This window comes from Gracilinanus agilis, chromosome 2 (assembly GCF_016433145.1).
Source record: "Gracilinanus agilis isolate LMUSP501 chromosome 2, AgileGrace, whole genome shotgun sequence".
NCBI classification, from domain to species: Eukaryota; Metazoa; Chordata; class Mammalia; order Didelphimorphia; family Didelphidae; genus Gracilinanus; species Gracilinanus agilis.
The window spans coordinates 604,897,605-604,919,151 of record NC_058131.1 but is presented as its reverse complement, the minus strand read 5'-3'; the positions used below and the strand labels follow the sequence as shown (position 1 = coordinate 604,919,151).

Below are 21,547 nucleotides of genomic sequence, written 5' to 3'. Positions count from 1 at the left end.
ATATATATATCTCCCAGTGGAATCGTTTGTCAACTGGGGGGGGGGGAGGGACAACAAAGAGGGGAGAGAGACAACATTAATCATGTAACCATGAAAAAAAGTTTTAAAATAAAGTTGAAAAAAAAAGTGGTCTGATGAGCCATATGTTCTAAAGACCTACAAAACTATCAGATATCCATTAGTAACTACCCAGAGCAAATTGGCCACTTTTTCCATGTAGTTATTTTGAGAAATCATAAAAAGCTGCCATAGTTCACTAATCTCCACCAGTTATATTGCCATACAAAAACCAAACGTGCCTTAGATTCATGTATATAATTTGCAAGTAGGCTTGCAAAATTTATTTCTATTTTTAGAATTCTCCATTCATTTTTAGAACTGAAGTTCTAGAAATTTAAGTGTTGGATCAAATCTATTCATTTCAGAAAGTACTAATTGAATTTATTCTATGTATTCTTGATTGCTTAGTCATAGATAAGGAATCTCTAAGAAGTCTTATGGGACAAAAAATTGATATAAAATTGATTTAACTGCTACATGATTCCAAACCCCTCCCCAAAAAAGATGAAAATGTAAAAGATACATCTAAAAATAGGTTCTTTTTTAAGTTAAAATAATTTTAAAGTATCTTTCTAAACATAACACATACATAATCATCCACATTCCAAAACACAGAGAAAATTGATCTAAAGAAACAATTTGCAACTAAATACATTGGCTAGCAGGGAACACTAAGTAAAATGTGAAAAGTAAAAATGGAAAGGTAATTCTAACTTTAAATGTTCTGAAGTTTTCAGCTTTGAAAATTTACAGCATTATTAATGAGGAATTGGCCTGTTTTTACTTAATATTACTCAAAGAAGTAAAAGCTTCTAGTGTAAGTAGGGGAAAAAACACTTGAAAAAAACTGTAATGGTCATCACATAAAGACACATTATTTTTCATCATTATACTGACATTTTAAAGTTAATTTTTGGAGGCAGAAAAAAACTTGGCCATTTCATATTGGTAGCTAATGATAATTCTTCACAAAGACATATACTGCATAATATTTGTTCTTTAAAAATTAGCTTCTCACTATCAACTTAACACATAAGGGAATATTTAAAATAAATATCATCCATGAGCAGCATTCCCTCAGCCACACCATCCTGGAGTTAGGAATCTATAGACAAGATTCTCATTACATTTTCAATTAATTTTAGTGTAAACTATGCATAACTGAAATTCACCAAAGTTGAATCTAGAAGTATGATTATGTCTAAAGTATCCAGAGGTCCGTACATTCATATAACTAAAAAAATGATCTTCCAATGTTCTAATAACTCATCTTATCATAACAGTAAGTGATGTGTCAGTTTTATAAAAAACATCAGATACACAGTAGTGTAAGATTCTAGAGATTTTTGCTCATTTTTAAACATGGTAACTTGACATATCTATCTCAATTATTAAATAATCTTAGAAGAATGCTGCTTTAACATTGAAAATGTCTAAACTATATTTAAAGCATTAAAATATCTCTCTCTCAGGGGGCAGCTGGGTAGCTCAGTGGAGTGAGAGTCAGGCCTAGAGACAGGAGGTCCTAGGTTCAAACCCGGCCTCAGCCACTTCCCAGCTGTGTGACCCTGGGCAAGTCACTTGACCCCCATTGCCCACCCTTACCACTCTTCCACCTATGAGACAATACACCGAAGTACAAGGGTTTAAAAAAAAATATCTCTCTCAGTCTAGACAGAGACCATACTGTAGTTCTGAACTATGTGGAAAGTAACTCAACAGTTAAGAAAACTGGTGCCTTAAATATTAGGATTAATTTATTCCTTTCTTTTTGCTTCCATTAGTTGACAGTGAGAAGACAGCATGGAATTTATTTGCCTTAATACAGGATACAGGTCTGCAGCAGCCCTGTAGTTTAAGCCCTGTTCTAGGAAAGCCAATGAGTGGGATAATACACATTGTGTCAGGAGCTCTCTGAAATATAACCTGACCTGGGATCACTCTGGTGTCAGGAATATATCTGGATAATAAAGGTACTCATTGGATCAGGGATTCTGAATGAAATGGGAGATGAAAAATCTACTAGTCAGCAATTTTGATTTTTAAAAGTAGGAAGAAACTGAAATTATAGTTAAAAAAAGGTTTGTGGAAATATTAATTACAAATAGTAGTGAATTTCAATTATATAGTATGCAGCTGTTTATCAAGCAACCAATCCTGCAAGGCAAGCAATGACAGGATTATTATGCCTATTTTACAGAAAGGACTGAATTTTGAAGAGGTAGAGTTGCTTACTTCAGGTCAAAGAGTGGCTAAAGGGGAATTTTAAAATTAGGTCTTCCAATAATGATTCCTGTCTTCTATTACCAATGTGGTCGTTATTTCATTTAACATTAAATATTTGTTGGTTAGTATTATTATTATCTGCTTTATGAATCATACCTACCTTGGAAAAGCATCAAAGCAGTATGTTTTCCTGGTGTCAGGAAAAGCCACTCGTAAACCAGACATCAAAGGGGAATGGAGGATTACAGCTGCACATTCATATCGAGATGCCAAGTCTACTGTAGGGACAGTTCCAATACTTTGACCATACAGGATAATGTTCTCTGGACTTACACCATACCTGAAATTTTTTTTTAAAGTTTAAGTTAATGATAGGAAGACAAAATACCCTATCCCCCACCAAATTCAAACAAAATCACTTATGCCCACAAATCTCATATCAAATTTACAAGATCAATTCACAAGAGTCCATTTACCTATTCCCTAGCCATCTTCAGGGGCTAACCCACTACTTTTCAGTTCTGAAAACTATTATTAAATCAACTCTGCCACTGTTCCTGGAAAGGGAAAATTAATCTCCTCCCCTTATAGGCATACTCATCATCTCTGCAACTTTCTGAATCAAAATTTCTCTCTGACCACCATTAACTCATGGGTGTTGTCTAACTCTTGTCCTTTACATTGCTATCACCAACAATTGGTAGTTTGATAAGTACTTAATAGATTTTTAAGATTCATTTTAATCAACAACTAAAATTTTTGATGTTCAAGAACATGGTGAAAACAAGTGTTTAGTTTTGCTTCAACCAAAATAGACATTCTTAAATACAGTACAAAAATCAGAGACAATGTATTTTTAAGACCCTCTCAACAACAACAAAAAATATCTATTCATCTCTCCTATACATTTTTTAAAAATAGCAATAAATACATCTCTTAGTACAAATAAAATAAGGATAATATAAGTCTAAAATATTGCTTTTCAAGGAGAATTTTTAATAAAATACTAATATAACAAATCATGTTAAGTAAAAGTGATGTAGATGCTTTCTGAAAACAGCCACGTCTCCCTTGACAAATACAAATCCTTCAACTCTGTGTATGTGCTTGTTCACTCAATTAAATTATAATTGCTTTGAAAGGGACAATGCCATTTACCATCTTCATACCACGAATGTAGTGCTAAGTGCATATTAAGTGTTTAACTAATAACTGCATTGACTTGCCAACTAACTCAGTTCGACAAAGGGAATACCAATGTCTACCCCAGAAAACTGTAGGAACCAATAGGTTCTCTTAAACTACTGAAAACAAACAGGGGGGAATCCAGGCTTTGTAAATGGGAAGCAATGTTCTTATATCCTGGAGACAGTGTGTTGGGCAGCCTATGCTGTGAACTATAGAGGTTTGGTTTCTTTCTAACAGTAATGCTATATACAGGAATGGAAAGAAACCATATTCCCGAGAAAACATAAAATTAGTTGCCAATATTAAAGATTTGAGACTTTACCAATCTAAGTCAGTTAAGTTTTTCCTTCATTCTCCACTACTGAGAAGAAACTATAATAATCATTTAGCATTTGCAAGGTAATTTTCACTTTTTAGCTGGATCGTCTAATGTTGTCACCCTTTGTGAAATTTTCTTCATCTTGTTCTTTAAAATTACTGAATGTCAGAGCTGGAAATGAGCTGAAAGACTGTGTAATCTTCATTTTACAAATGAGTACTTCGGCCCAAAAGGGTGAACTAATTTCGCCAAAGTCACATAACTGATGGTTATAATACTTAAAACTTTTCTAATTGAACCAATGCTAATAGGAGAGGGATTTTTAGTGATATATTAGAAAACTCCTGGGGGGAAAAAAGCCTACTAAAATCCAACTTAAAATGCTTTTACCTTGTCATGTATAAAAAATGTTTTCTGTTTGCATATAGCTAGCTTAAATGTAAAATTTTAAGATGAAATGCCCATGTATGTAATGTAGTAAAGGGGGAGAGAAGTCTGACCTCTACTTTAAGAAAAAGATTTTCCTCAGTATTATTTCTAAATTAACAGCAGAGAGTGGTCTACCCTACTCCACAAAATATCTTCCTTGTTTAGACATGAGAATAACTCCAAGATCCTGGAATGTTTCCTAGATATTGTGCAGATAACTTTTTCTATGGAAAACTCAGAAGTCATTTTTAGAAGTAAAAATTTTTATAAGGCAATATCAATAACTATTTCCCAAGACCCAGTTTTGTAGCTTTGCTTTACTTATAATGAACAATGTTTTACATTGATAACACAGGTAATTATAATTACTCAGCAAAAATGATGTCCCTATAAGGTTGAATAATTGGCTACATTACATTTTAGGTTTTTTCCCCTACTATTCAGAGGACAAAGCAAGGAAGACTTTACTCAAAAGCCATATTTACTATCATTTAAAGTATCACTGATACCATTTCCGAATATAACCTGATACCTGACACTGACATTGAGCCTTCCTTGTAATAAAAGAATAAGAAACAAACAAAACGATTAAACAAAAACCATTATTACATCCAATATAGTATATATACCTCATTCGCCATTGGCTCTCACCTTTTTAATGAAAGGAGGGAGCAACAGCAATTCCTCATCTCTTCTTTGGGGCCAACATAGTTCATTTTAATTACACAGAATTGGGATTCACTTTATTGTTCTCATAATTTACATTACTGAGTCACTTTTTATATTATTTAGCTAGACCTGCTTATTTTAGCTCCCCACTCTCCTTCGCCAAATCTCCTTAAAAAGTGATGGCAAACACAGATTCTACTTGGCAATGGGAAGGTAAGATAAAGGAAAGTAGCCCTAGAAGTTAAGACAAAAAAATGAGGAATTGCAGAGGTGGCTAGAGGGAAAATAATTTTTGTGATAGAGGGAAAGGTAATAAAAAACCTAAATGGCCCCCCACATTATGTTAGGGGACATAGGACCTAGCTTTTGCAGTCTGTGCCAAGAATGGAAGGAGGAAAAATCAAAGAACGAAAAAGAAAACTAGATTAAAATACTAGAAATATAAGAGAAAGAAAGAAAAATCTAAAGACTAAAAGGGAAATGCCGAATATAAACCAACTCTCAAACAGAAAGAGGGGGAAATGAATAAAAATAAATAAAAATAAAAACCTGAGAGGCCAAAATGCAAAGAACTATTATGCTATAAGTAAAAAGAAGAAAAATCTCTAATGAAAATGAAGTTTGGGGCAGCTGGGTAGCTCAGTGGATTGAGAGTCAGGCCTAGAGATGGGAGGTTCTAGGTTCAAATCCGGCCTCAGACACTTCCCAGCTGTGTGACCCTGGGCAAGTCATTTGATCCCCATTGCCCACCCTTACCACTCTTCTACCAAGGAGCCAATACATAGAAATTAAGGGTTTAAAAAAAAAAAAAGAAAGAAAGAAAGAAAATGAAGTTTGGGGGATTCTCCCGAGATCATGAAACAACAGAAATTTCAGAAGAGTTCAAGAGAGGAAAAATATTTTAAGTCAGAGCTCTCAATGCAGAATTAAAGAAATAAAAAAGATTAGGAAAAATTGATAATATCATGAAAAACAAATGACATATCTGGAACAAAAAGAAATTCAAAAGTGGAAGGAAATCTGGCGAAAATGTTAAAAGAACAAGTGAATTCTCTACAAGCTAAAGCAACTGATGACAAGATAGGAAGATAACAATGATCCCATATCTACAGGTAGGAATTAATAAAACTGTCCAGAATTTTTGTATGGAAATAACTAAGCATTGCCATTTAAGAAAAATCCCTTGCTTAAAAATCCAATGAATGGCTTTATTAAATTTTACAATTTCTATAAATTTGGTTGCAAACAGCCAGAAGGCAGGAAGTAGCAAGCACTGAGCACACTCACTGAGAGCCAGGAATAGGGAGTAATAAGCACTAAGAAAACAAACATAAGCAAAATGGGAGTCCTGGTCCTAAGGAAGAAAGACAATACACAAAAGGGACCTGGAAAGCAGAGGGGTGGGATAAGGGATTGAAAGGACACCTAGGTCTCTCCACAAAAAGTAAGTTCCTTGAAGAACTCACCAATGAGAAAAGGGGGAGAGCCTTGCAGAGGGCTATTCAAATAAAATATAGTTGGATTTCCCAGGGTTCTAGCTTACAGAAAGATTCAGGATGAGAAAGTGGCAGAAGCATGGTTTTTGAAGTCTGGAAGCCAGGAAGAGTATGAAAACAAGGAGAGACAAATAAGGGCTGGTCCAGGGCACTCCACATGGAAACTCTAAGAGAAGCTCACTACTGAGAGGGCCTTATAAGAAAGACAATTAGAGGATCATTCAAACCACAAGAAACTGAAGAATAAAATGGAATAAAAAAGCTAAGGAACTCAAGCTGGAATCCAAAATAATGTACTCCATAAAGTTGAGTCAAATTATCATGAAAAATAGTAGCCCCTTGGGGGCAGCTGGGTAGCTCAGTGGAGTGAGAGTCAGGCCTAGAGACAGGAGGTCCTAGGTTCAAACCCGGCCTCAGCCACTTCCCAGCTGTGTGACCCTGGGCAAGTCACTTGACCCCCATTGCCCACCCTTACCAATCTGCCACCTATGAGACAATACACCGAAGTACAAAGGTTTAAAAAAAAAATTTTTTTTTTAAAATAGTAGCCCCTTCAACAAAAGAGGAATTTGAGGCAATCCTATAGAAAAACTCAGAAGTGTGCAGAACATTTGACTCACTGACTAGAGAACATAAGATCAAAATGCAATAAAAAAAAACAAACAACTAAGTAGAATAAATAGTTCTCTTGTGTTTATAAAAAGTTTAAAAGACAGAGAAGCTGAAGTAAAAGGAAGGAAATATATATAAAGGTCATTGGGGAGAAAAAGGACCTGATAAACATATAGATCTAAGGGAAATTTAAAGAATCAAAAGAAAGGGAGAGAAAACTGAATTAGTATTTCTTGTACTAAATTCCATACCTCTCTATAAGAAAACCAATATACTTTGTAGAAGGGTTTATTTACAAATAGAGAAAGTAGGTGCAAGAAAAAAAAGGAATCCAATTGGTCCCAAGACAGAAGGTAAGGGTTTATTTAAAAAAATAATAATAATAAAAAGTTAATAGTTGGGAGGCAGTAAAGTGGCTCGGTGGATTGAGCGTCAGGTCCAGAGATGGGAAGTACTGGGTTCAAATCTGACCTCAGACACTTCTTAGCTGTGTGACCCTGGGCAAGTCACCTAACCTCCACTGCCCAGCCCTTATGCCTTGGAACCAATATGCAATATTGATTCTAAGATGGAAGGTAAGGATTTTTTTAGAAAAGTGATGGTTTTGAGCAAATAAAACACTGGAGTATTGTTCTAAGGTGAATAGAAAGGCTGACCTTGCCTTTGAAGAAAAAAAGAAAGGGAACCTACAAAGAATCATGGGGAAGAGGGAGGTTTATATCTATTAAGGGAATGGAGTCTGTTAATGAGTCTAGTCTGGAGAATATTTGCAAATTAGGAAAGAATCTAGGCTGTGCCTTTCATACTGCATACAACTCCAGAAAAAGGGATCAATTAATCAATCAATATTTATTAAGCACCTACTATGTGCCAGCCATTGTGCTAAATGCTAGGGATACAGGAAGAAGCAAAAGACGGCCTCTGCCCTCAAAAAGTTTACAATCTAATATGGGGGGGAGGGCGGGATAAATGCAAACAAATATATTCAAAAGCAAGCTACATATAGGATAAATAAGAAATAATTAACAGAAGGAAGGCACTAGATTTAAAGGGAGTTGGGAAAGGCTTCCAATAGAAGATAGAATTTTAGCTGAGACTTAAAAGGAAGCCAGGAAGTCAGTAGGCAGAGCTGATAAGGTCAAGCATTCCAAACACAGGAGAGAGCCAGAGAAAATGCTCACAGCTAAGATGGAACAGTCAAGAGGTCAGTGCCACTGAATCAAAGAGTATGTGCTGGATAGGAAAAAGGCTGGAAACGTATGACAGGGTTAGCTAGGAGCTTTGTATGCCAAAGAGAGCTTTGTATTTGCTCCTGGAAGCAATAGGGAACCTCTTGGAGTTTATTGAGTAAGGAAGTGTGACATGGTTGAGCCTTTTTAAGTATTATGTATGAATCCTCAAGAGCATTAAGCATCCAGGAAAGAAAAGAGTACATAAAATTGGAGATTAGATAACCTGAAATGCTGAAGGATCACGGTATGGCCACATTAGACACATGGTGATGCCCACCATACAATACTGCTTCCATCTGACATTGTCTACTTCTTAAATGAACCACAGGGTGAAAAAAAGGGAAATAGGATTAGATCTACAAATTCAACATTTTAAATAAAGAGAAAGATATTCAAATTTGTTATCCCCAAAATTCTATTCTCATGGGAAGTATAAAGAGAATAAAGAAGTGGGTCTAGCTCTGTGATGGCAAAGACATGCCCTGGCATGCTGGTTGGGGCCGCTCCCCTCCCCCTCTCCATATGCCCAAGTACATTTTTTGCATGGCCCACACCTCTGCCCAATAGCCCAATGCAAGCACATCCTCCCTCCACTCTCTAGGGTAATGCAGGAGGCTCACAGGCAGCTTGAAGGTGCAGTTTGGGTATTCAATGCCCGCTAGCTGATAAAGTGAGAACAAAATTTGGAATAGATTAGAAGAGGAAGGAAATAAACTCTTCATAGTCTGGCTCTATCTTTCGCTCATCTCTCCTATAGGAATATCTTATTTCCTATTTCTGTTCCTTTGTGTCCTTTATACTTGGGAATGTCCTCCCTCTTTACCTCTTGCTCCCCTCAAACTTTCCTCTAACTCCTACAGGAAATCTGTTCTGATTTCCACCAGCTGCTAGTGCTATCACTATGAAAACTACTCTGTTATTTTATTTTCTATCTACATATTGGTCTTCCTCCTCTCCTTCCCTTCTCCCCCTTACTCCAAGAGAACACAAGTTCCATAGAGTCTAGAACATAGATGTTTAAAAATAAATGCTTGTGAAAGTGGATGATAAGAACAAAGTAAATTAAATGTCTTGGGATATAACAAATATAGAGGGGATTGTGGTAATATTATGAACTAAAAGAGGAGAGACAGATAAATTAAAAGTTTTAATAAATTCAAGGAACTTCGCATACAGCAGTTTGTAAAAAGGAGGGGAAGGAAGTGCCTTTGGAAATGAATATTAAGAATCAATTGTCTAGGTCTTGATCTATGACACATGAAGAAACCAGTGGAAATGTGCTCCGGCTGGGGGGTGGGGTGGAAGGGAGAGTAAGAACATGAATCATGTAACCATGGAAAATTTTTTCTAAAAAATAAAATTAAAATAAATAATAAAATAAAATAAAATTGCATGTAAAAAAAATCAGTTGTCATATGGAACTTTAAGCAATGTCAGATCTGATTAAAAGTGTGATAATGAGATTAAATCTACCCTGCCCATCTTTAGATTTAATCACTAAAGGTGAAAACATCTCCACTTAACACGAAAGTTGGGTAGTCTGTAACTCACATGTGCTAGAGTAACAAATCAGAATTTACTGACTGCTTCCAGGGCAGTCCTAAGAAAAGTGTCTGTTGTGATTGGACATGTAAACTGAGAGGAGGCCACAGGAAGTGACACAAAAGAGGCCCCTTTAAAAACAAACCTCAGTGAGCTGGGCCTTTTCTTCTGGTTTGTGAACTGGACCTGAAGGAGCTTTTCTGGTTTGTGACCGGACTTGGAGGAGGTCTGGAGATGGTGAGACTGTTCCATGTAGTGAATGTTAAGATTAAAACTTCCTGAACTTCTCTTAAGGAACTTCCTTTTAATAGATACTCTGTGACTGAAGCTTTTGCTTCATTTGCTTTCAAGGCCCTTCGGGTCTCTGGCTTCCCAGCCTTGTAACCAAGGCTGGACTTCCCTTGGCTGAGGGCTAATTAGATCTACCTGGATTGAACTAGGGGATCAGAGCAAATTACTTACTGTGTTAGATTACTTATCCTATCTTATCCTCCCTCTTATTTCCTTATTTCTATTTCCTCTTCTCATTTGTAAATAAATTTCCATAAAAGTCATTTTTAACTTGAAGTTAATCTTTAATTGGGGACTGATAATTATTCAATCCCCTGGCGACCAACCTTTTAATATTTACCCAATCAAAACCCCTTTTCCCCCTTACAAAAGAAGGGAATAAAAACCCATATAAAAGAAAGAGGAAAATATAAATCTACTATCCATAAACATAACTGTGAATAAAATTAAACAATCCAATAGAACAAAATAGTGACAGAATGGATAAGAAAACAAAACTAAAGAATCTACTGTTTACAAGAAACATGGCTTTTACTACTTGTTTGACCTTAGGAAAATCATTCAATATCCTTGGGCTTCAGATTCCTCAACTGTAAGAAAAGGGATTAAACTTTGGTTTATTCTAGTTCTAAATCTATGATACTATGATCTAAAAATAAAGACAATTACAAAATGAAAATGAAAGGCTAGAATGAAATTACTGTCCATGAAGCGAATTCAAAAAAGCAGGATTACAACAGCTTCATTAGCTAAACAAAAATAAAAATTCACAATAAGACAAATACTCTATTAGGTGTAAAAAAGAACCATAGAAAATTATACACAATATGATACTAAACGTATATACAAATTTCAAGTAAAGTATCCATTGAATTTTAAAAGCCAACTATAGGTGATTTTAGTATTCCTCTCAGAAGTCAATACATCTAAAAATACCTAAACAAAAAGATATTAGAACATAGAATAAACGGAAGTTAGATGAAAAAAAATTTTTTGGCATTTTCTATAAAAGAATACTGAAGAATATACACATTTCTCAGGTCTCATATATTTTCCAAAAAACAGATCATGTGAAAGGATAAAAATAAATAAATAAGAAATACCAAACATTTTTTATAGGATTACAACAGTTTCTGAGAAAAGGAAACAAAAGCAAAATATGAAGATGTAAAGATTAGATTACAATCCATATAATGAATAAGCAAAGACACAAATTATAAAAACAAATTAATGATGGAAAAATAATGACAAAAACAGCAAATCTGGGGGAATGAAGCTAAAGCAGTCCTCAGAATAAAAATATCTCAGCAACCACAGATAAAACAAAAAGAAAGTATTAATGAACTAAGGACATAAACAAAAACAACAAAGGACTGACCCCCCCCAAAAAAGGGGCAACAATTACCAAGAAAATGAAAAGTTGGCTCTCTGAACAGAATAATACAAAAATCAACAGAAGATTCATTAGCTATTCTGATTAAAAATAAAATTAGCAAAAGATGAATAAAAGGAAATCACAATAAGTTTGAAATAAGAATAATTATCAGAATCTCAGAGGAATTAAATGCTAACAAAGTTAATTATTGAGGAAACAAGTTATTACCTACCAAAAAATTGAAATTAACCAAATATGAAATATATGTCATAAGCAACCTCAGCAAATAATTCCTAACAAGGATTTATAGGTGAATTCTACCAAGTGTTTAAGGAGCAATCAATGACTATACTTCCTAAAGTATTCTCAAAAATTAAGAAAACATTCTACTCATAAAAAGAAAAAGGGAGAGATAAAGTAAAGAAAGAGAAACATTACCACTAATGAATGTTGATGCAAAAAAACTTGAATAAAATCCTAGCAAAAATAGCTAAAATGTTATTGACTAGAATTAAGTTAGAGCTAAAGTAGGGATGCAATGATGGTTCAACATTGGGAAAATCATCAATTAATAGTAATTACAAAAACAATCAAGACCATATAATTATATTAATAGTTATAGGAAAAACATAACTCCCATTATACTAAAAACTCTAAAAATCATAAGTATAGAAGAGCTATGATTTAATATGATTCTTAAAATTATCTAAAACCAGAAGCCTATCCTATTTGTAATGGGGACATCTATTAGTTTTTCTAGTACCTACAAGCTCCTTCTCCCCCTTATTTCACACAGGTGTAGAAATGCCAGCAATAACACTAAAACAAAAAAATTAAAGCCATAAATATTGGCAAAGAGGAGACAAGATTACCTCTACTTGAAGATAACATGAAAGTTTACCTAGAAAACTCCAAAGAATAAGCAAAGAAACTGATGTAATAGTTTCAATAAAAGCCAGCAGAATACAATGCAAATCTACAAAAATCATCAACATTCTAAATGTCAATCATCATGGGAAGGCATTTAAAATACCTACAAAATGCATAAAGTATCTGTTGGACAAATTACTAAGATATACTCAAGATTTATTGAGTTATAATTATAAAACATGCTTTTTTAAAAATCAAGAATATGGGGCAGCTAGATGGCTCCGTGGATTGAGAGCCAAGTCTAGAAATAGGAGGTCCTGGGTTCAAATCTGACCTCAGACATTTCCTAGCTGTGTGACCCTGGGTAAGTCACTTAATCCCCATTGCCTAGCCCTTACCACTCTTCTGCCTTAGAACCAACACACAGTATTTATTCTAAGACAAAAGGTATGGGTTAAAATAAAAACCAAGAATGAATTAAAAAATTGTTGGAAGGATATTCATTGTCATGGTTGGGCCACATCAACTGATTTTAAGCTAGCATTCATCAAATTACAAAAGGGATACTTATTAGTATTAGACAAAACAACCAGAAAATTCATTTGGAGAAATAAATAGGTCTAGAATCTCAAGTGAAGGACAAATAACATTTCTAGACCTCAAGTTATCCTACAGAACAATAATCATTTTTAAAAATGTGATGTTAATTTTTAAAAACTGAGAGGTAGAGTAATGAAACAGACCAGATAAACAAAAATCAGAAATAATCAATGTATTCCCAGGACATGACCCAGCTGATGGCACTTTTTTTTGTCCTGACCTATGATCTGGTCAGTATAGGGAACCTGCATTGAGAAAACTTCCTCTTAATTCATATTAGCAGCTGTTCTATGGCTACTCAGAATCACAGTTAGCCCTCTTAGAGTTGCAGGAACACCAGGAGTGATTTGCCATGAGTCACTGAGCCAAGATATGTCAGATGGAATTTGAACCCAGATTTTTCTGACTCCTAAATACTTGTAGAATCAGTATCCTTTACTCACAAAGATGTCAAAACCTTCAACCCGAAAACCGGCACAAAGATCTTTCCTAATTTCCCCCTCTATTATCACTCTTATGTTTGAAATTACTTGATAACTACTTTTCTACCTGATATATCCCATTATTCTGGCAATAGAATGTGAGGTCCTTTGACAAAAAGGGCTGTTGCAGTTGCTATGCTTAATTAGCATGGTATCCTGTACATAGTAATCATTTAATCAATGTTTGCTGAATTTTTGCTACAATCATGCTATTAATGAGCTGTAAGTCTGCATGAGAAGAGTGAAAGAGGGCTAGCCTGGTCCTGGACAAATAGCCTACTCTCTTGGTATCCTAAAGAATTTTCTATGACTATAAGTTGCTGAGCAAGTGCCAATCCACAATGGAAAGAGGAAGAAAAGAAAGGAGAAGGAAAAGAGGGAGGAGAGCGGGGAGGGAATCTCAGGTTAAATTAAAAAATACCAAAACCCCAACATTCTATTGCGCTATACTTTGGTGTTCCTCATGGATGTCACTTGGCCTTTCTAAGTTTCTGTTTCATCAGCTATCAAAGGAAGAGGCTGGATTGGTTGTTACAAAAATCTATTAGTTTATGATCATACTTAAGTAAGGCTTCAAAGTTGGAAAAAACCATTTTAAGGATCATCTACATCCTACTTTTCTAGGCTTCTTATGAATTCCTTCCCTCCGTGTACTCTATGGTCCTGCCATCCTGGCCTACTTGCTCTCCCCTACATGTGACTTCTAATCCTTTTTTTTTTTTACTTCTAATCCTTTGCGCTGGTTGTCATCCATACCTAGAATACTTCACCTCTATCTCTTGGAATGTACTGTTTCACTCAAATAATTCTATAAGAAACCTTTCCTGATCCATTCAGCTGCCAATGGTCTCCCTCCTAAAACTACCTTGTATTTTTATGTATATTTTCTGTATAAACACATACACATTGTCTCCACCATTAGTAAGCTCCTTGAGGACAGGGATAGTTTGCCTTTCTCTTTGTATCTCTATTGCTTAGCACAGTGATCAGAAAATACTAGATCCTTAGTTTAAAAAAATAAAATGCTTTTATTGCTTGATCTACTTCAATTATCTCAATTTAAAACTGAAGATACTCCAATAAAGGAGTTTATTCTTTCTCAAGGTCACATAACTGCAAAATGGCAAAAGGCCGAATTTAACCCCAGGTCTTCTGACTCCATATCTAGTGCTCTTCACATGGTTACAACTGAGATAACACATATTCGGTGATATATGAATGTCAGTTATCACACTGTGAATTAAAGTTGGAGTGAAAGGAGTATAGAGAAAAAAATCAGGGCAGAAAGTCATGGTATTTTAATGAACTGACCATTTTCCTTAGTTTAGCTTCAATAAAATCTTATGTTTCTTTTAGTTTGTACCATTCAACAAGATTCCAAGAAATTCTACCCACAAATCAAAAAGATCCCAGTTTCTTAGCTACTGGATAAAGTAATAATAAATCTATTAAATTGCTTTGTGACTTTATACTATTTTAGCAGCTTAGCTTAAATGTGCATATTACTATAAAGAAGTCCATAATATCACATAGTTTGTAGATCAGTGCAGCACTAAAACTACATATACATATAGAAAGGCATCTCAAGTATATGTAGTTTTGGTGCATCTAATGTAGTTGTCAGCCTTGAAGTCAAGAAGAACTGAGTTCAAGTTTATCGATTCCTTGCCACCCCTTCCCACCAACAACAGTACATACACACATGTACATACTATGTGACCCCGTGCAAGGTAATGCCCCAGGCAACTCTGAAACTTCAAACTATGTTAACGGTAACTGATATGCTTAAGAAATTCTTTAACACTGCTTTAGAAAAGTTCAGGATCATTTCTACTTGCAGACAGAACAAGCATCCATCTACCTGTTAATATTGGAAGACTGCTGGGTGCTCCCACCACCTTCACTGGCCTACCCACAATGTCTGAAATGCATCATTAGAAATACATTCCTTTACATGTTGCCTCCATTTCCAAAATCAATGCCTTTTAAGTTTGCCTTATATTAAACCACAGTAGGATAAAAAGTCCAACTGAAAAAATTGAAATGGGGGTAAGGTGGCAGACTTTTACCAAATACAGGTCTTCAGTTAGGCAACATCAAGTGAAAGATGAAACGCTATATTAGCAAAAAGCAAAAATTCTCATTGAATTAAAGAATTATCCCTACTTGGCAACAATAAGGTTTTTTTATCAAATTGTAAATTCATACACATTCTTTAAAGAAAGAAAAGATAAAGGGATGGTGAAAAGATGGATTCAGTTGATAAAAGGAGAGCTTAGATCTTTGGCCTTATTCATCTTTATATCCCCTCTGGGTCCCTGTGGTTTTTGATACATAAGTTACAGTAAATAGTGGATGAGTAAATGAAGAGCAGAAGGAATTAAGAGAACAAAATATACCTAAGAAAAAATTTACCTACTTCATTCTACGCTTGCTAGGCCTTAAACTTGTAACATAGAGTAATTCTGGAGATTTGTGAAAGAAAATTTAAAACAAATATATGATTTCTATTGATTATGTTTTAAAATATATTTTAAAAATGAATAACCCATATTTGGAAGCCAATCAGCTGTGATGTACAGAATAAGTCAAAAGCTGTGTGCCTAGTTGAACATCAATTAATAAGCAATTATGGAACATAGAATTTCTCTAACTGGATTGCAAGTTTCTTAAAAACAACTAGTGTCATACTTTTTCCACAACTCTCATGATTAGCAGACTACAGTCCACTAAAAAATATCTGTTAGTTCACGATCTGAATTCTCTCATTCCTGTTCCACCATAATAGAAAACCAAGCCAAGCAAAATGGATGGCTATCTGAGTAACGTTTTCCTTGTATCCTCTGACTCTGAAACACCATGTAGAAGTAGCCATGGTGCTAAATCATATTAAGACAGTAAAGATGAAGCTAGAAACTTCTCCCTCATAGCAAAAGATTAACAGGTTAATTTGATTTTTCTCTTTCACTTTCCCCCTGATAATTTTTATTTTTTATGCTCTTCATTATCTTTTACCACCCCCTATCTTTCTATGCTCTGTTTAATATATTTCTCTTATTTTCCCATGCTCCTTCCCTTTTTCTTTCCACCATTATTACTGAAGTCAAGAGTATACTTTTAAAATACCAAACCCTGTTCTCTCTATATGATGTCATGAAAAATTTTAACGTGGGGGATATGACATAATATTGAAAAACAGTGGTAAAATAAAGGAAGTAAGTTTCTTAATGACATTTCATAGATACAAGAGGCATAACCTAAATTATTGAAATTAAGATAAAAGTCAAATCTCCCACAAGCAAGCAGCTTGTTCTGTACCCTGTGTTTTCTTTGACTCTTCTGGTGCTTTAGCCATCCTTTATCCTCCCATTTACCAGGTGGGTTGAACCTAAAGTGTTTTACAATATAACCTTGGTATGATTACATAAGTTGGAATTGGTCCATAAATTATATACTGAACAAAACCAGGATAGGAAAATAAAATTAAGACTTCAATATAAATCAAGAAAACAACTAACAGTTGTAGTGATACTAACAGTCCAGGAATGTATTTTGACTCTAAACTGATCAAATCAATTCTTTTGCACTTTTAGGCCCCTGGCCACCTTGGCTAGGAGACTTAAGAGGGAGAAATATAAACTCTGTTCAGAAAGTAAAGCTAGGTCTACAAAAAATAAATCATTAAGTAGGATGCTTTAATTCAATTCAGCAAACATTTTTAAAGCACCTTCTAGGTACAATGCTTTATGCTATATACTGGAGTGCATGGAATGATGTCTTTCAGAAGCTTATGACAGTAGAACAAAGTCATTTCTTTGTACAACCTCCAAGAATTTGGCATTTATCACATTTTATAGCAGATATCCTGGTAAATTCTAGCTGGATTGAATCCATTCATCATAGGAAGAATTCCAGGAGAAAAAGGGAAGAAAATGGAATAAAACATGTCTCAATTATATAGGGAGAAAGATTTTTTTAATTCAATAACTGAAAGGAATTTGGAGGAGGAAAATGGATATATAGGGACTATTACAATAAAAACTTTAGATGAAAATAATTAAAATTGAAACAGGTTGGAAAAATATTTCTAGTACACATGGTAGATATGAATTAGATCTCTAAAATGAATAAAGAATTGTTTAAAAGTAACAGTAGCAATTCACAATCATTAACAGATAAATTGTCACAGAATATAAGTATTTTTCAAAAGAATAAGTACAGATTGTCAATCACTTTTAAAAAATGCTCAATCTCATTAATAAGCCTAGAGATTAAAATTTAAAACAACTTCAAGGTACCACCTCACACCCATCAAACCAGCAAAAATAAGTAAAAGCAATGAAACTCACTGCGGCGGGATTGTGGAGAAACAGGTACATTCATTCATTGCTGGTGGAATTGCAAACTTGTAGAATCTTTTTGGAGAGGAATCTGGCAGTACGCAGTAAAAGTTACAAAAATAATCATACACCCTTTGACCCAATAATTCCATTGATGGTAAAATACCCTGAAAGTGTTATCAAAAACAAAAACAAAAAAGAGATATCTGTTCAAAGACTGTCATAGCAGCATTATATGTAATTGCAAAAAACTGAAAGCAAACTAAATATGCAACAATAGGAAAATGATTAAATAAATTGTGGGCCATCAATGGAAGACTAAACTGTAATTAAGACTAACAAGTATGAGGAATAAAAAGAACTCTGGAAATAATGAAAACCAAAGACACAGAACTAGGGGAATGGAATACACATTAAGCTGATAGAAGAAAAAGTACATGAGAACACATGGGGGTAAAGAATCCTGATGGTAAAACTGAGGAAGTGATTGCAGTATGATAGTTTATGCATTAAAGTTAATTTAAATATAAACAGTTATTAAGCAATTTTGGTTGTGCTCAGTGTTAAGTTTCTAATAAAACATTTAGTCAAAACAAGTAAAAAATCATAATACTTCAAAAATAATTTGGCCCTTCAAAAACCCCATAAAGAGAAAGTACTCAACCATTTCACCTTAGGTGCTCCAACCTCCTATATTACCAACTTTTCTTAGGCTACTATATACATTTTATGACTAGAGTCTTGTAGCAAAAGTGAATTTCAGGTCTAAACTGATTAATGGGCTCTTGACAGACACATACTTTAGTTTAGTATGAAAACCACACCAGGGCACCTAAAACTCAAGGTCCCCCTAAGGATTCCAGAATTCTACTCAGATAATTAATATAGTATAAAGCAGTCTCACATCATTGCTGGCATAATCTATTTTAATTTACTGTTCAAAGGCTTCCTATACAAAACATGAGATTTCTTCATGATGAAGTGACCCTTCTTACAACAACCTCCACCACCCCTGGATTTAATGCCTCCTTTATTGTCCATTCAAATTTATTTACTTCTCTTCAGCAATTTCTATTAATAATTCACATCAGTTCCAACTCATGTTGATAATCCAACAGTCTGCCCACAGACAATTATTATTTTTCTTTCAAATTAATTTAGGTTCAGAACTAGGGTGGAGAGAGAAGGATTTAGGACTAATATCACTTGCTATAAAATAATGATAGCATAAAGAAATGTTACAACAGTTATGACTACAATGGTTCCCCAAAACGCTTTAATTATCAACTATAACCCAGCTAAAAACTGCATTATTATTAGTCCTACGGGATGCATATTATATATCACATATGTGTCAGTGTTCTAACATTTCTTTAAATCATCAGGCATTTATTTGGCTCTTATTGTGCGCAGAGAACTCTAGAAGGAACTGGGAGGTAAGGATATACAAAAGGAATGGAAAAACCAAATTCTTACCCTTAAAGATCTCAAAACTGAAGTATAGAACATACATGCATAAAAACAAATTTAGAACATGTGTAAGATAATGTGATTTTAGAAAAATGATTAAAATGAGGAGAAAATGATAAAAAGTTGTAGATTGCTTACTGGAAAAATCTGGCTTGTAATAAATAGGAAAGAATAAGAGAGAACAAGCAGAATCAGATAAAGGTTCCCTTGATCTGTGGATAGTCTTCTCCAAGAAAAACTTGGATTTCTCGCTTTATATTCTTCCCTTTCAAATAACATGTAAAATTAGCTCTACTAATTTGTATTAGAATTGGAGAACAGCGACCCAGATAAGTCAGTCAGGTAGTACACCCACAGTCATACTACAAATACTGAGACGGCCAAGCCTAGAATCAATATTTTTTATCTTGACTCCAAAGTCACATCGTTCCTTTCACTAAATCTTAAGCTGCTAATGATTTAATAGAGATAAAGACTGCATTTTGGTACATTTATCAACTATGGAGAAATGTTTGCCAGTAACCATAGAAGAAGCAGAGTAGAATATTTGGAAGATACAGTTACTTTCAAGCATACAGAAATATGATGTAGAATTAATTACTAGAGTCAAGTTAACAATGATATCATTTTGCTTCATAATTTTCAAATTGCTAAGACTGCCACAACATATAAAGCAACTCCATTTACCTGAGAAATTAGTCAAGTGATGATCCTAGATCGTTAGGGCCAAAGATTCCTATTTATTACCAAAAAGTTGACCTAGGCCTATCCATTGATAACTTCATGGCATAACTGGATGCTGAAAACCATAATCATATTAACTCATATCTAATAATGGCAATAAACTAATGAATGATACTAACTTTTGATAGTTAAAATTTTCTTGAGAAACAGAAGAATAAGTTATTCTTAGATTATATATCAAAAAATCAATCACTTGTGAGTGAAATTGTTTTTAATAACAAACAAGTAAGGAACATGGTTCTCAGTTATCCTACACTGAGAACGCAAGAAAAGACAGGAACTGTATCTAGGATCCCAATATCTGCCAGGGATATGAATTTATATCTTTGTGAAGAAGACCAAAACAAATGGAAATGTCCATCACCTAACTCGACTAATTTCAGGAACTTCCTATTGCCTCTAGGACAAAATATAAAACTCTTCAGTTTAACCTTTAAAAATCATCAAAATATGACTCCAAGCTTTCTAGCTTTACTGGACATTCATTACCCTCTCATACTTGCGTGTCCATTCTATCTCCTAACTATGCCTTTGCCCTGGCTGTCCTTTGTCCTTTAGGCCATGACTCCACATTATAGTTACCCTCTTCTTTTTAAGATGCAGCTCTAGTACCATCTTCTGCCTGAGGATTTCATGACTCCCAAAAGTGCTAGTACCTTTCTAATGTCTTGTATACAACTACTTTACATGTGTATAAACTTTATATTCATGCTGTGTGTGTGTGTGTATATGTGTGTGTGTGTATATACACACACACATATGTGGATTTTTTTTTTTTTAGGCAATGGGGGTTAAGTGACTTGCCCAGGGTCACACAGCTAGGAAGTGTCTGAGGCCAGATTTGAAGGGCCTGACTCTCAATCCACTGAGCCTCCTAGCTGGCCCCTGTATATATTTTTATATGTACTCATCTCTTTCATTAGAATAAGCTCATTGTAAGTAGGAATAATTTTACTCTTTTGAATTTATATCCCTATCACAGTACCTGACATTAAAGGAATTAAGCTAATGGTTCAGTGGACAGAGTGCTGGGCCTGGAATCAAGAAGACCTCAGTTCAAATTTGACTTCAGATACTATCTATGTGACCCATAGACAAGTCACTTTTCCTCTGCCTCAGTTTCTTCAACTGTAAAATGGGACTACCACTAACATATATCTCACAAGGTGGTTATGAGGATCGACTGGCACAAAGTAAACACTATATTAGTGCTTATTCCTTTCCCCTAAATACTTGGTGATAAACTTCTGACTGAAGATTTCATATGTGTGTATGTGCGTATAAATTCTTATTTTAGTGGAAAACAAATAATTAGAACGAGAGTCACTATTCAAAGTGGGGCTATGTCAGCATTATACAGATTTAGTACTGTACTATAACTACAAACTAGATAAAAAATAAAGTTTATCAAGAGGAACATTGAGCAAGTTGCCTAACCCTTTTTGTCTCAATTTCCTCATCTATAAATTGAACCGGAGAAGGAAATTGCAAACCATATCTTTGCCAAGAAAATCCCAAATGGGGTCATAAAGATCAGATGTGGCTAAAACAACTGAGAGAGAGAGAGAGAGAGAGAGAGAGAGAGAGAGAGAGAGAGAGAGA

At 34.5% G+C, this 21,547-nt stretch overlaps 1 protein-coding gene across 1 annotated transcript in view; it reads right to left on the bottom strand.

The window, feature by feature from the left end:
* Positions 1-21,547, bottom strand: part of ABHD17C (abhydrolase domain containing 17C, depalmitoylase) — an 80,342-nt gene that overhangs the window by 3,145 nt on the left and 55,650 nt on the right. The window contains exon 3 of the mRNA XM_044660154.1: positions 2,447-2,626. Within this exon, the coding sequence (XP_044516089.1) occupies positions 2,447-2,626 (180 nt within the window). The remainder of the gene's footprint in view (positions 1-2,446; positions 2,627-21,547) is intronic.